General features: G+C 45.9%; 2 protein-coding genes across 2 annotated transcripts in view; both read right to left on the reverse strand.

The window, feature by feature from the left end:
• Window positions 1–13,461, reverse strand: part of LOC143286014 (protein NDRG3-like) — a 201,009-nt gene that overhangs the window by 170,432 nt on the left and 17,116 nt on the right. The gene's annotated exons all lie outside the window — the stretch shown is intronic.
• On the reverse strand, window positions 6,435–13,461 carry LOC143286015 (pyrimidodiazepine synthase-like). Its single transcript, XM_076593519.1, has 5 exons — window positions 13,335–13,461; window positions 12,354–12,459; window positions 10,095–10,317; window positions 9,521–9,653; window positions 6,435–8,442 (listed from the first exon to the last, which is right to left on the reverse strand). The coding sequence occupies exons 1-5, from the start codon at window positions 13,432–13,434 to the stop codon at window positions 8,057–8,059; spliced, it is 948 nt and encodes a 315-aa protein (XP_076449634.1). The 5' UTR covers window positions 13,435–13,461; the 3' UTR covers window positions 6,435–8,056.

Here is a 13,461-nt window from a genome sequence, read left to right on the forward strand (position 1 = left end):
ACACAGAGAGACAGAGAGAGAGACAGAGACAGAGAAACACAGAGAGTTGGCTTAAGATAGGGTTATGAAACATGCATGTATTCAAAATTCTGAGCTGTTGACAAGGAGCGATTTGGACACAGACAGACAGACAGAGACATGCAGAAAGAACAAATCAAGGACAGAGAAAGAGAGAGGGAAAGAGATACACAGGGCAGACAGACAGACAGACAGGACAGGACAGACAGAGACAGGCAGAAAGAACAAACCAAGGACAAATACAGAAAGAGACAGAGAGAGACAGAGACACAGAGAGAGAGAGAGATATAGACAGGGCAGACCACAGAATACTAAACAGGCAGAAGGGACATTCCTTCTTCGTGCGATCGGAAAACGCGTTCCGGTTGGCCAAGGCGTCCGCCATCTTGTTTACCCTGTAACTCGTGAGAGGCGGCGTCGCACACACACACACACACGCCTAATGTCGGAGTCATTGGAAAGTCGCTTTCCAAGTTTCGTTTTACCACACACTGATTTTGAGTGTACTATCTGTTTCTTTCTATGTGCTTCTGACCAGATAAATTCGGCTGTGCACATACTTGACTGAATCAGAGTTCGCTAGATTGCGCCGATCGACTGATTGCGCGTAACACTAACAGGCGGAGTTTGCAAGGAAAGAGGAGGGGTGGGGATGGTGTCCGCGTTGTTTCTGCAGTTCATTACATTTACCCTATAACACCCGTAAAGAAGCTGAATATGACTGAGTCTATTCATCACTGGGCCAAAGTATTTTAGGCCTACTGGCAAACTCTAGCCTGTGATTACATTGTCAGTCACTTCAGATGAATCTGTGTGCATGTTTGTAACGCGAATGAGACTGTGAGTGTATGTATGCGTGTTTGGATAACATTCCTCTTCAGCATTAAAAACATACAAGGACACATTTTTCATTATAACAGCAAAACCCCTTATAGGCGGTCACTGTATGAGCAGTACCAGTGGGATGGTTCTCACATGGAGTTTTCCACCTCAAACGAGGAAGAAAAAGAAGAAGGCAATTCAGTGTTTCCAAGCACTTTTGTTTCCTATATTTATGAATTCAAACTTCTTTTGAGAGGCCGCCTCTAATTTACAGCCACTACTTCCTGGCTAAAGGGGTGGCCGCCCAAGAGAGGATTTACTGTATATTATTGTATTAAAAAGCATTGTATTAAAATAGTGTACTCACATCAATGCACCTTCCTCGATCAGCCACAGAATTGTGAATGTCACAGAATGTAGAGTAGGCATCACTGTCAGTGTCAATCTAACATTTTTCACCCAAACAACAGATAATGAAGATTACTGTCATTTGACACATTTCACAAATAGGTCACTGTATCGTGCACTGCCAGTGTTGCTCAGATTATAAATAAATCCTCAGAGTATCACACAGTCAATGTCATACATTGCACAGATAGGGAAATCCTAATAGCATTATACTGCCACCAGTGTCAGTGTCACACACACGTTGCAGAGATAGGGAAATCCTTAGAGTGTCATATACTGTCACCAGTTATTCTCTAACTGAAGAATATGTTCACTATGTTTCTTCTTCAACTTTTTCTTGCCTTCCTGTGATGTCTTCAACTTCCTCTGCAGGCTTTTATTTTCTTTCTTCAAAGCGTCAAAAGCCTGCTTGGTTTTCTCAAGTTCTTTCATTAGAGTGTCACTGTCAATTCTGGGCTCTTTAGCAGGTGGTTCATCAAGTGGTGCCACATCACTGACATTACTGCTGTTGGTACAAGGGCTGGCTTCAGAATCTGAATCGGAATGTTGTCTTTTTCGTTTATCTATTGCCACAATGACGTCTCTCTTCTTTGGTTGAGGTCGTCGACAATCTAGAGAGGGAGGAGGATTTGAGCAGGTGACGAGGGTAGGGACTGCAGTTGGAAGGAGTCTAGATTCCTGAATGTTCGTCGGGCAGTTGAAAGCCTTCTCCTCAAAGCGCACTGAGCACACCTGTTTCCTCTTGATGTTGGAGATGTTGACGTCAGCTCGTCGGATGTTGATGACCCATTTCTGGCATCTTAAAAAAAAAAAGAAGTATTTTTATTTACTCACACCGTGACAGTGCACTCATACATAAAACCTCTCACCAACTCTTATGGAAAAATGTGGTGCACAAAAAAGACATCCATACTGAAATACACACACACACACACACACACTCTCTCTCTCTCTCTCTCTCACACACACACACACACACATTATTTTGTTCCAGTGTTTCCGCAGAGCAGCAGACTCTTTACTCCGGCTAGTATAAACAATGCCCAGAATCAGCCAGAACTGCTTGTTTTCTACGACTCAATTTCTGTCTGTACTTTAAGACACTTTGAAAGCCCCCCCCACCCCCCCCCCCACCCCCCACCCCCCTTCTCCGCACCATCAGCGGTTTCCTCACAGGCGATACATTTCTCCCGAAGCAACGCAGATGTCTTATCACAGGAAAATATAAACATCAACGTAGGCTGAGTCTGCGAAGCTTGGCCTCCCATGGAGAATGCCCAAACTGAAAAGAAAAAGATATGAACTTACCGTTCTCTTTCCGTCTCTGGGTTGGGAAAATTAAACATCCACACAGTTCTGCCCGTCCTTTCATCGATGCTGGTTTTGCAGTTATTACTGCAGTTAATTACACAGAAATACTTCGCACCACGTGTTGATACTGTTGAAATAGCCGCCATCGCAAATCGTGTACAGGGATAACAAAATGGCGGCCCGAGTATGTACGGAAACTAACGGAACATACCGAAGGCGCGTATGTCCGTTCTGCCTCTTTAGTATTCTGTGGGGCAGACAGACAGACAGGACAGGACAGACAGAGACGGGCAGAAGATGGGAGACAGAAAGGAGAGACAGACATACGGACAGAGACAGGCGGAAAGATAATGAGACAGACAGAGACAGAGAGAGAGAGAGAGAGAGTGATAGAGAGAGAGAGTGAGACAGAGAGTGAGAGAGATAGAGATAGAGAGTGACATATTGAGAGAGAGACAGAAAGAGAGAGAGAGAGAAGGTGAGAGACGGACAGACAGAGAGACCGACTAGGAAGACAGATAGATAGACAGACTGGGCAGGTCAGGACAGACACACAGGACAGACAGACAGACAGAAAGACGAACAAACAAACGTACAGACAGACAGAGAGACGTACAGATAGACAGATCAGCTGACAGACAGACACAACCAGACAGACACAGATAGACAGAAGAATGCAGCGTCACCCATTTCTTTTCCCTTTTCTGGATTTCTCAACACAATTTAGCCAGGACAGCTCTCCTCTTGGGATCCTTGCATTCCAGTATCGCATCGTATCGCATCGTATCGTATCGTATCGTATCGTATGTATCGCGTATCGTATTGTATCGCATCGTATCGTATCGAAGGTATCGCATCGGATTGTATCGCATCGCATCGCATCGTACCGTATCGTATCCGTATCGTATCGGGTCGTAGCGCATCACATCGTATCGTATCGTATCGTATCGTATCATGTCGTGTCGTGTGGTATCGGATCGCATCGTATCGTATCGAAGGTATCGCATCGGATTGTATCGCATCGTATCGTATCGGGTCGTAGCGCATCACATCGTATCGTATCACATCGCGTCGTATCGTATCGCATCGTATCGTATCGTATCGCATTATTGTCACAACGTATCTCTCAATGTGAAATTCGGGCTGCTCTCCCCAGGGTGAGAACGTCGCTACAAACAGTGCAACGACGCCTTTTTTTTCATCAGCATGCAAGCGCAAGTGCATTTGTTTTCCTATCAAAGTGGTGTTTTTTTTTCCACAGAATTTTGTCACGGACAGCCCTTTTGTTGCCGTGGGTTCTTTTACGTACGGTAGGTGCCTACTACTCACGGAACGTCGGTTTATCGCCTCATCCGAATGACTAGCATCCAGACCACCACTTAAGGTCTAGTGGCGGGGAATGGGTTAAATACAGACTAGTGTAGGATTTAATGGGTTAAAGAAGTGCATGTCTGCTGCAAACAGGACCTGGGTTTATCGCCTAATCCGAATGACTAGCGTTCAGATCACCACTTGAGGTCTAGTTGGGGGTGGGGGGTAAATACTGACTAGTATCAGTATCAGTAGCTCAAGGAGGCGTGACTGCGTTCGGACAAATCCATATACGCTACGCCACATGCCAAGCAGATGCCTGACGGACCAGCAGCGTAACCCAACGCGCTTAAATACTGGCCAGTGTGGGATTTGGTGCGTGAGCGAAGTTCATGTCTACTGCACAAGGGACCTAGGTTCATCGCATCATCCGAATGACTACCGTTCAGACCACCACTTGAGGTCTAGTTGAGGAGAGGGGAGTGAGGGTGGGGGGGTAAATACTGACCAGTGTGGGATTTGACGCGTTAAAGAAGTGCATGTCTGCTGCAAACGGGACCTGCGTTCATCGCATCATCCGAATGACTAGCGTTCAGACCACCACTTAAAGTCTAGTGGAGGGGGTTGGGGGGAGGGGATTAAACAGACTAGTGCAGGACTTGATCAGTTAAAGAAGTGCATGTCTGCTGCACAAGGGACCTGGGTTCAATCGCATCATCCGAATGACTAGCGTTCAGACCTCCACTGAAGGTCTAGTGGAGGCGGGGTGGGGGTGTGTGGGTGGGATTAAATACTAAATAGCGTTGGAATGACTAGCGTTCAGACCACGTCACCACCACTTCAGGACTAGTGGAAGGGGTGTGTGTGGGGGGGTGGGGGGGTGGGGGCGTTGGGGGGGGGATTATATACTGACCATTGTGGAATTTGATGAGTTACTTAACGTCTACTGCACAAAGGACCTGAGTTCATCGCCTCATCCGAAAGGCAAGCACCCTAAGCAGTTCTCAAAGTCAAGGGAGGGTGGTGAGGGGGTGGGGGAAAGGCAGGGGGGGAAGGAGAAGAGGATGGGAGCTGGGGAGAGGGCAGGGGGGGTGCGGGAGGGGGGGGGGAGGGGAGGGGGCGATTGGAAATACAAAACCTTGTGGTCCGTGTAGAAGTTTGAACCCGATAGACCCCCGCTTTTCTACACGTACACTCAGGCTGCTCAGTTCCATCTGTTGAAAAGATTGATCGTGAAATCAACACACACCTTTCGTCAGTCACAGCTGTGTGTGTGTGTGTGTGTGTAGGGAGAGGGGGAGGAAGAGGCGGAGGGGGGGGGGGGGGTCTGTTGGTGTTTTCTTTCATCTTTTCTATCTTTCCTAAGATGAGTGCGTGCGTGCGTGCGTGCGTGCGTGCGTGCGTGCGTGTGTGTGTGTGTGTGTGTGTGTGTGTGTGTAAGCGTGCGCGCGCGCTAAAAAAAACGAACGGGGATAAACTCTCTCTCTCTCGTCACTCTAGCAAGCACACACTCACACATACGTGCACGCGCACAACCGTACAGCTACACATGCACATATATTATAAACGTATACTGACATACACATACACGCACAAGCACACGTACAAGCACGCACGCGCGCGCACGCACGCACGCACACACACATGCCTGTGCGCACACGTGCACACACACTTGCACGCACACACACACACACACACACACTACTGACACGAAATATTCTAAGTGTTAATGATATATATATTAATTTAATCTGTTTTCTTCTTCTTCTTCTCTCTCTCTCTCTTTTAATGCATATGATACATAAATCAGACATGCAATACATGAACGTCATATAAAAACACAACAATATTAAACTTCAAAGACAATATTGAAATCGTTCGTTGTTTTTTGTTTTGTTTTTCTTAATCGGTATGCATCTATTCCTTCCACATCCAGTTGAAAAGGATCATCATCATCATCATCATCATCATCATCATCTTCTTCTTTTTCGTTCGTGAGCTGCAACTCCCACGTTCACTCGTATGCACACTAGTGGGCTTTTACGTGTATGACCGTATGGGTTTTTTTTGTTTTTTTTTAACACCGCCGTGTAGGCAGGCATTCTCCGTTTTCGGGGGGTAATTGAACAGGATGAAACTGAAGAAAGAAAACACACCCTCTCTCACACGCACATAGGCTTACACATACACGAAATTGATCATACAATGTTTAGTTATTAGGCTGAATTTACTCAAATTTATCCCCAAAATAATTCACATACACAGAATGGCCACAATATTTATCATACAATTTTAAGTTATTAGGTTGAATTTACTCAAATTTACCCAAAAAATATTTCTCATACACAGACTGGCCACAATATTTGTCATACAATGTTTACTTATAATGGTTGAATTTAGTCAAATTAAAAAAAAAAAAAAAATCTTTCACATACACGGACTGTTCATAATATTTATCATACAATTTAAAGTAATTAGGTTGAATTTACTCAAATTTACCCCCCCCCCCCCCCCCCGCCCCGAAAAAAAAAATCAAACAAACAAAAAACAACAAAAAGCAAACAAAACAACAACAACAAAAAACAAAACACCAACAACAAATTTGATACTGGAAAAAACAATCTGCAAATCATATAAGGAGATTTAACAAAAGTATATACATAAACTATTGTTCCTGGAGTACATAATTATATTTCGTATCTCTGCGTACTTTGGGACAGTCCACAATGAAACAGCATTATTTTGCTACTGCTCATCTGTCAAATATTTACAAAATCTTTACAAAATCTTCCTCTAAGGAACACACACACACATGCGCGCGCGCACACACACACACACGCACACACACACATGCGTAAACGTTAAACAGTTCGCCATGACTGTCACACTGAAAATCAAGAACCAACACTGACACAACCAACACAGAATACTGCAAGTGGGGGGTCGTTGGGGGGGGGGGTGGGGGTGGGGGAGGGGGGTTGTGGAGTTTTTATCCACCAGGTTACAGTCTATCCAAGGATGACAGGGCAGACTCCATCCACCAGGTCAGAGTTTAGCCGAGAAGGGTACGGGAGTTTTTATCTGCTAGGTCAGAGTTTAGCCAAGGAGGGCAGGGCAAGGTAGTTTATCCACCAGGTCAGAAATTAGCCAAGCAGGGCAACGGAGATTTTATCCACCAGGTAAGAGTTTAGAGCAGGGCACGTTATACCCACCAAGACAAAGTTTAGTCATGGACAGAAACGCAGAGGAGTTTTCATCCACCAGGTCAGAGTTCAGCGGAGGAGGGCAGGGGAGTTTTTATCCACCAGGTCAGAGGATGGCAAAGGATTTTTATTTTTATCCACCATGAGAAAGTTTAGCCAAGGAGGGCAGGGGAGAGTTTATCCATCAGGTCAGGGTTTAGCCAAGAAGAGCAGCGCAGGACGGGTTATATCCAGAGTTTAGCCGAAGAGGGCAAGGGAGTTTTTATTCACCAGGACAAAGTTTATCCAAGGTGGGCAAAGGAGTTTTTATCCAGCAGGTAAAGGTTTAGCAGAGGAAGGCAGGCTCTATCCACAAGGTTACAGTTCATTCAAGGAGAGCAGGCAGGAGTTTTTATCAACCAGGGGCCGTATTTCAAGAGAACATCATGCCTGAGGGTAAAGGTGTACCTGCGGGTAATCTGCCTGAGGCAAGGCAAACTGCCCAAGGGTAAGCAAGATCCAGCATTCATGAACACAAGAGTCTACCCGTGTGTCTACAAACCTGAAGGCAATTTGCCCTTACTACCTGCCATGGGTGACTGCCCACGAAGCAGAGGTAAATATGGCGGATCCTTTTGCAGCGTTTTTCTTTCTTTTTTTAAATTTTTTAAAAAGGGAAAACAGGCGTGCTTTACGGATAGCACCTGTTTTGCGAACTCTCTCAACAATGTTCTGAGCTGTGGTGTGATGACAAGTGAAACTGAGAGCATGTGCAGACGGGAATCATTGGGATTTTTAAAAAAAAATGACGATGGGTTAGCTGTCTGAACGAACCGCGTGTGTCTTGAATACGAAGATAACTTATCCTTCAAGGTAAACTGTACCCGCGGGTCCCAACCATGTCAAAGATAACTTGCCTGAAGGCAAAATGAATTTTGTCTTGAATACGGCCCCACGTTACAGGAGGAGGGCAGGGCAGGACAGAGAAGGCTGTATCCGCCAGGTCAGAGTTTAGCCGAAGAGGGCACCGGAGGCTCTCCCTCCAGCCCCATGTCATACTCCGGGTCAGCGGTCAGCTGGGAACGGCCGAAGCGCGCGTGCGTTGCGAGGTCGAACATGGTGGTCCTGACGGCAGGGACGGTGAACATGGCCGCCATCCAACGGTGAAGGAGCGGGAACTGGCTCGCGCTCACCCCGACAGGGCCGAAGTCGGTGACCTGCTGGAGGAGGCTGTCTTGTTGGAGGGGCGTGGTCTGTTGGGTTGTGGTGGTGGTGGTGGTGGTGGTGGTGCGGGAGGCTGAGGGATCGTTGCTGTCGTTGTCTTCGTTCAGCATGGGCAGGCGTTCGAACCACGGCCACAGCATGTAGTCCACCATGGCCGGTCCACTGCCTGTCACGTGGCCAGTGACGTCATCACACACATGCACGCACTCACGGACAAACACACACACTGGAACATGTTTGTTGTTTCTTTGAAACGCGTGACCTTGGCATGGTGTGAATCTGTGTGGTTCTGTACGTGTGTGTGTGGGGGGAGGGGGAGGAGGGGTTCGACGGTGGGGAGGGGGGGGGGCAGGGTGATATGTGGTTGCGTGTGTGGTTGTGAGTTTGCCGGGTGGAAGGGGGTTGCGGGGGTGGGGGTGTGGGGGTGGGGTGAATGAATGTGTGCAGCCACGAATTTCACACAGATAGTTATGTTGTGACAAAGAGTAATACAATAAAAAAAAATTAATACAATACGATACATTACAATGCAACACAATACAATACGATGGAGTTCCGGCTTAGCGGAAACGTGTCCACCCAGGAGGCGAGATAATCCTACTGCACAGGATCCAATCCCACACTCTCCGGAACTTTCTCCCCGTCCACTGGACCTTGAGTGGTGGTCTGGACGCCAGTCATCTAGACGAGGCGAAAAAGCGAGGTCCCGTGTGCAGTATGATTGACTGATTGATATGGATACTTATTTTGCGCCTATCCTCGGTCGGAGACCAAGCTCTAAGCGCTTTACAAACACGGAGTCATTTACACAACTGGCTGCCTACCTGGGTAGAGCCGACGAACGGCTGCCATTGGGCGCTCATCATTCGTTTCCTGTGTCATTCAATCAGATTTCACTGAGGCAAGCACACTTACACACTCACACAAACATGTAACATTTAACATTTTACGTGTATGGCCCTTTTCTTTATTTACCCCACCATGTAGGCAGCCATACTCCGTTTTCGGGGTTTGTGCATGCTGGGTATGTTCTTGTTTCCATAACCCACTGAACGCTGACATGGATTACAGGATCTTTAACGTGCGTATTTGATCTTCTGCGTGTGTATACACATGAAGGGGGTTCAGGCACTGGCAGGTCTGCACATATGTTGACCTGAGAGATCGGAAAAATCTCTACCCGACTGCAACGGAGAAACCATTGATAATACAGCTCTCAGTTTTGTATCATCCTCACAACGTACCTCCAAAAAAGGGACCGTCGGGAAGCCGCCTCTTCAGCTTAGCCTCGTAGATGGTGAAGCCCTTGTGGAAGGTGACTCTGGCCTCCTGGCTGCTGCCTTCCGTGAACAGCATCTGGTAGGTGGCCATCATCAGCTGGCACAACACACACACCATGCCTGTTTGAATGACGACAATGATGACGACGATGATGATGATGGTGATGATGATGGTGATGGTGATGGTGGTGTTGGTGGTGATGATGATGGTGATGATGATGGTGATGATGGTGGTGGTGGTGGTGGTGGTGGTGACGATGATGATGATGGTGGTGTCACCGAATGTTGACATGGGTTATGGAATCTTAAACATGATCATCTGCTTGTGTATACACACAAAGGGGGGGTTCAGGCACATGCAGATCTGCACATATGTTGACCTGGGAGATCGGAAAAATCTCCACCCTTTACCCACCAGGCGCCGTTACCGAGATTCGAACCCGGGACCCTCAGACTGAAAGTCCAACGCTTTGACCACTCGGCTACTGCGCCCGTCAAATCAAATCAAATCAAATCACCAGCCTTCGGGTGTACCTACCTTGTCACAGAAATCGGGCAGCAGGCGGTCGCGGGCTTTCCTGTAGGGGTCTGCCGGGGTGAGAGGACGCTGAGGAAAGACCTCATCCAGGTACTGGGACACGACCAGGGAGTCGAAGAGGACGCGGCCATCGGGGTGTTCCAGCACTGGCACCCTACCCTTGGGGTTCCGCTCCAGCAGCCAGGACGGCTTGCGCTTCAGGTGAACGTTGACTGTCTCGTACCTGCCCAGAGACAAAGGGGTTAAGGGCACTGATCTGAAAAAAAAAAATCATCCATCTGTTTTTAGGTCAGTGGATTAAGGGTTAAAGGTCCCACAGACCTTTCACAGGGGTTAAAGGTTAAAGGTCCCACAGACCTTTCACAGGGGTTAAAGGATAAAGGTCCCATTGACCTTTCACAGGGGGTAAAGGTTAAAGGTCCCACAGACCTTTCACAGGGGTTTAAGGTTAAAGGTCCCACATACCTTTCACAGGAGTTAAAGAACCCAAAGACCTTTCACAGGGGTTAAGTTTAAAGGTCCCACAGACCTTTCACAGGGGTTAAAGGTTAAAGGTCCCATAGACCTTTCACAGGGGTTAAAGGTAAAAGGGCCCACAGACCTTTCACAGGAGTTAAAGGTTAAAGGTCCCATAGACCTTTCACAGGGGTTAAAGGTTAAAGGTCCCACAGACCTCCGTATTATACTTGGGAACAGCTAAGAATGTTCCTAACGGTAAACTCCATATTATACTTGGGAACAGCTAAGAATGTTCCTAACGGTAAACTCCATATTAAAATTGGGGGCACTCTTAACTCTAAGCAAACCCGGAGGGGGTGGGGGGGATGTGTGTGTGCATCTGTCTATGTGTGTGTCTGTCTGTGTCTGTGTGTGTGTGTCTTTTGAATGTCTGTCTGTTTTCAGTACAATTGTGTGTGTGTGTGTGTGTGTGTGTGTGTGGATGTGTGTGTGTGTGTTTGTGTGTGTGTGCACATGTGTGTGTGTGTGTGTGTGTGCATGCGCATGTGTGTCTTCCCGAACTCCCCCTCCCCCCTCTTTTTTCTCTCTAATATCACTTAAAGTGGAAAGACGTTAAACTGAAGACTAAATACTACTACTATTACAACTACTTCTACTATTACCACACACACACACACACATACACACACACATACACAAAGACACACACACACACCAGCTGCAATGTGAACTCAGTATATATCTACCTACAGTTATAGACATTGCACTCAGTTTCTCAGCCTGCTCCATGTCTATCCATGTGTGTGCAATGAAGAGGTGAGACGGTGAGACTGCAAGTGCTTTGAGAGGCTTGAAAGTGCTATAAATGTGTTATATTTATAATAATTATGATGATGATGATCATGATGATGATAATCATCATCATCATCATCATCATTATCATTATTATCATTGATTACTATCATTATTATTACTGAAAAATAGTCATGTCCGACAATGACCATCAGAACAGCAGAGGAGGCAACTGCCGTCTTGACTATCTGGGCCAGAATTTGATAATAGTGGAGAGCTTCTTGCCCAAGTTGCATCCCTACTCTCTCAGCCAAGAAGGTTCTAGGACAGCCAGTGTTGGGATGGTTCCCAAAGGCCAACTAGCCCCCCAAGGCTGCAGCACTAGGAGCCAGTGCAATCTTGCCTCTTAGTTTAAGAGTCATAGTCTCTCAGAAAAGACTAAGCTGTAAATGAATTCCCATTGCAGTAGAGAGACCAAAGACTATACAGGACTTTGAAAGCACTTTTTAAAATATACTATCATCATTATTATTATCATTATTACCATTATATATACCATCACTGTTATTATTGTTATCATAATTACCATCATCATCATTGTTATTATTATTATTATTATTATTATTATTATTGTTGTTGTTAAGACAGCTATCATAATCAACATCATTATTGTTATTATCATTATCTTTATCATGTTCATCATAATCATCATTATTATCATTAACTCTTCACCAGCAAAAGGCGACTTTAGTCAACATTGAGAGGTCATAATTATTAAATAGACCACTTCTTACATTCTTACTGAGCTTGACAACTGTGGACAACTTAAACCATGCAATAGGAAACTGTTTTCTTCCCTAGACCAGGTTTTGAAATGAAAAAGCCCACTGTGTTGTTTTGACCACAAAATTGAGTGTCTGGGAGTGTGGAGTATAAAATATTAGGTGCTGGGGCATGTTTTTCACACAGACACTTGGCAGTGAAAGAGTTAAGATGATACCAACTCACGGGATGTTTTTGTGCTCCAGAACAAGACGAGCTCGCTGAGCGTAGGGGCAGAAACGCATGCTGTACAATCTCAGCGTGTTCCCTTTGAAAAGGGGCCAGGGTGTTCCTGTACACACACACACACACACAAAGCCACACAACACACACACACACACACACACACACACACACACACAGAGCGCCACACACAACACACACACACACAGAGCCACACAACTCACACAACACACACAGCCACACAACTCACACACACACAGACACACACAGAGCCACACACACACACACACACAGCCACACAACACACACACACACACACACACACACACAGAGCCACACACACACACACACACACACACACACAGCCACACAACTCATGTACAGACACAGACACACACACACACAGAGCCACACAACTCACACACAGACAAAGACACATACACAGACACACACACAGCCACACAACACACACCCACACACACACACACACACACATACACTCTTAATTAATTATTAATCACTGATAGAAGAGATATTAAGTAAATGTTATGGGAAAGCCAAACCAGTATATACTAGATATTCGTAAGATGTGAGCACATTAGATATAATATATTCAGATCATAAGCTTGATTGTGACCTTGCACATTTTTTTCTTGGGAACTATAAAAATTGCATTGCTTATGATATGTTTTTGTACATTTTTTGTGCATGCAGATATGAATTGTATAGTTCACTCCAGTAAAATTGCTCAAGGAGGTGCACTAGTGGGTCACGGTTAAGTATGTGTAATTAAAGATGATGATTTGTGTGTGTGTGTGTGTGTGTGTGTGTGTGTGTGTGTGTGTGTGTGTGTGTGTTGTAGTCCTGTATGTGTCAGTTACTTTCGTTACCATGAAGTGAAAACGTGACATGTAAACTTGTAGCGATTGTAAATTACACCAGACAAGTCAGTGATGACAAATCTGAAAGGAATAAGCTTAGTACCCTCTTCAAATGTTCGTAGGGTCATCTTTCCAGCTGTCCGCTCCATAGACGAGGTTTGGTCTACAAACGAACGAAGCGATCTTGCCAACCTGCCCCTCATTTGACAACTTTTCCGCAAGTACAAAGG

Source organism: Babylonia areolata, chromosome 9 (genome assembly GCF_041734735.1).
Source record: "Babylonia areolata isolate BAREFJ2019XMU chromosome 9, ASM4173473v1, whole genome shotgun sequence".
NCBI lineage: Eukaryota > Metazoa > Mollusca > Gastropoda > Neogastropoda > Buccinidae > Babylonia > Babylonia areolata.

Excerpts from the sequence above, each read along its gene's own strand:
- LOC143286015 (XM_076593519.1), bottom strand. The coding sequence starts at position 13,434 with ATGAGGGGCAGGTTGGCAAGATCGCTTCGTTCGTTTGTAGACCAAACC. Across the intron at positions 9,654-10,094 it reads TGCCCGATTTCTGTGACAAG|CTGATGATGGCCACCTACCA; the intron begins GTAGGTACACCC and ends GTGTTGTGCCAG. Across the intron at positions 8,443-9,520 it reads CGACGGTCCCTTTTTTGGAG|GCAGTGGACCGGCCATGGTG; the intron begins GTACGTTGTGAG and ends GCCACGTGACAG.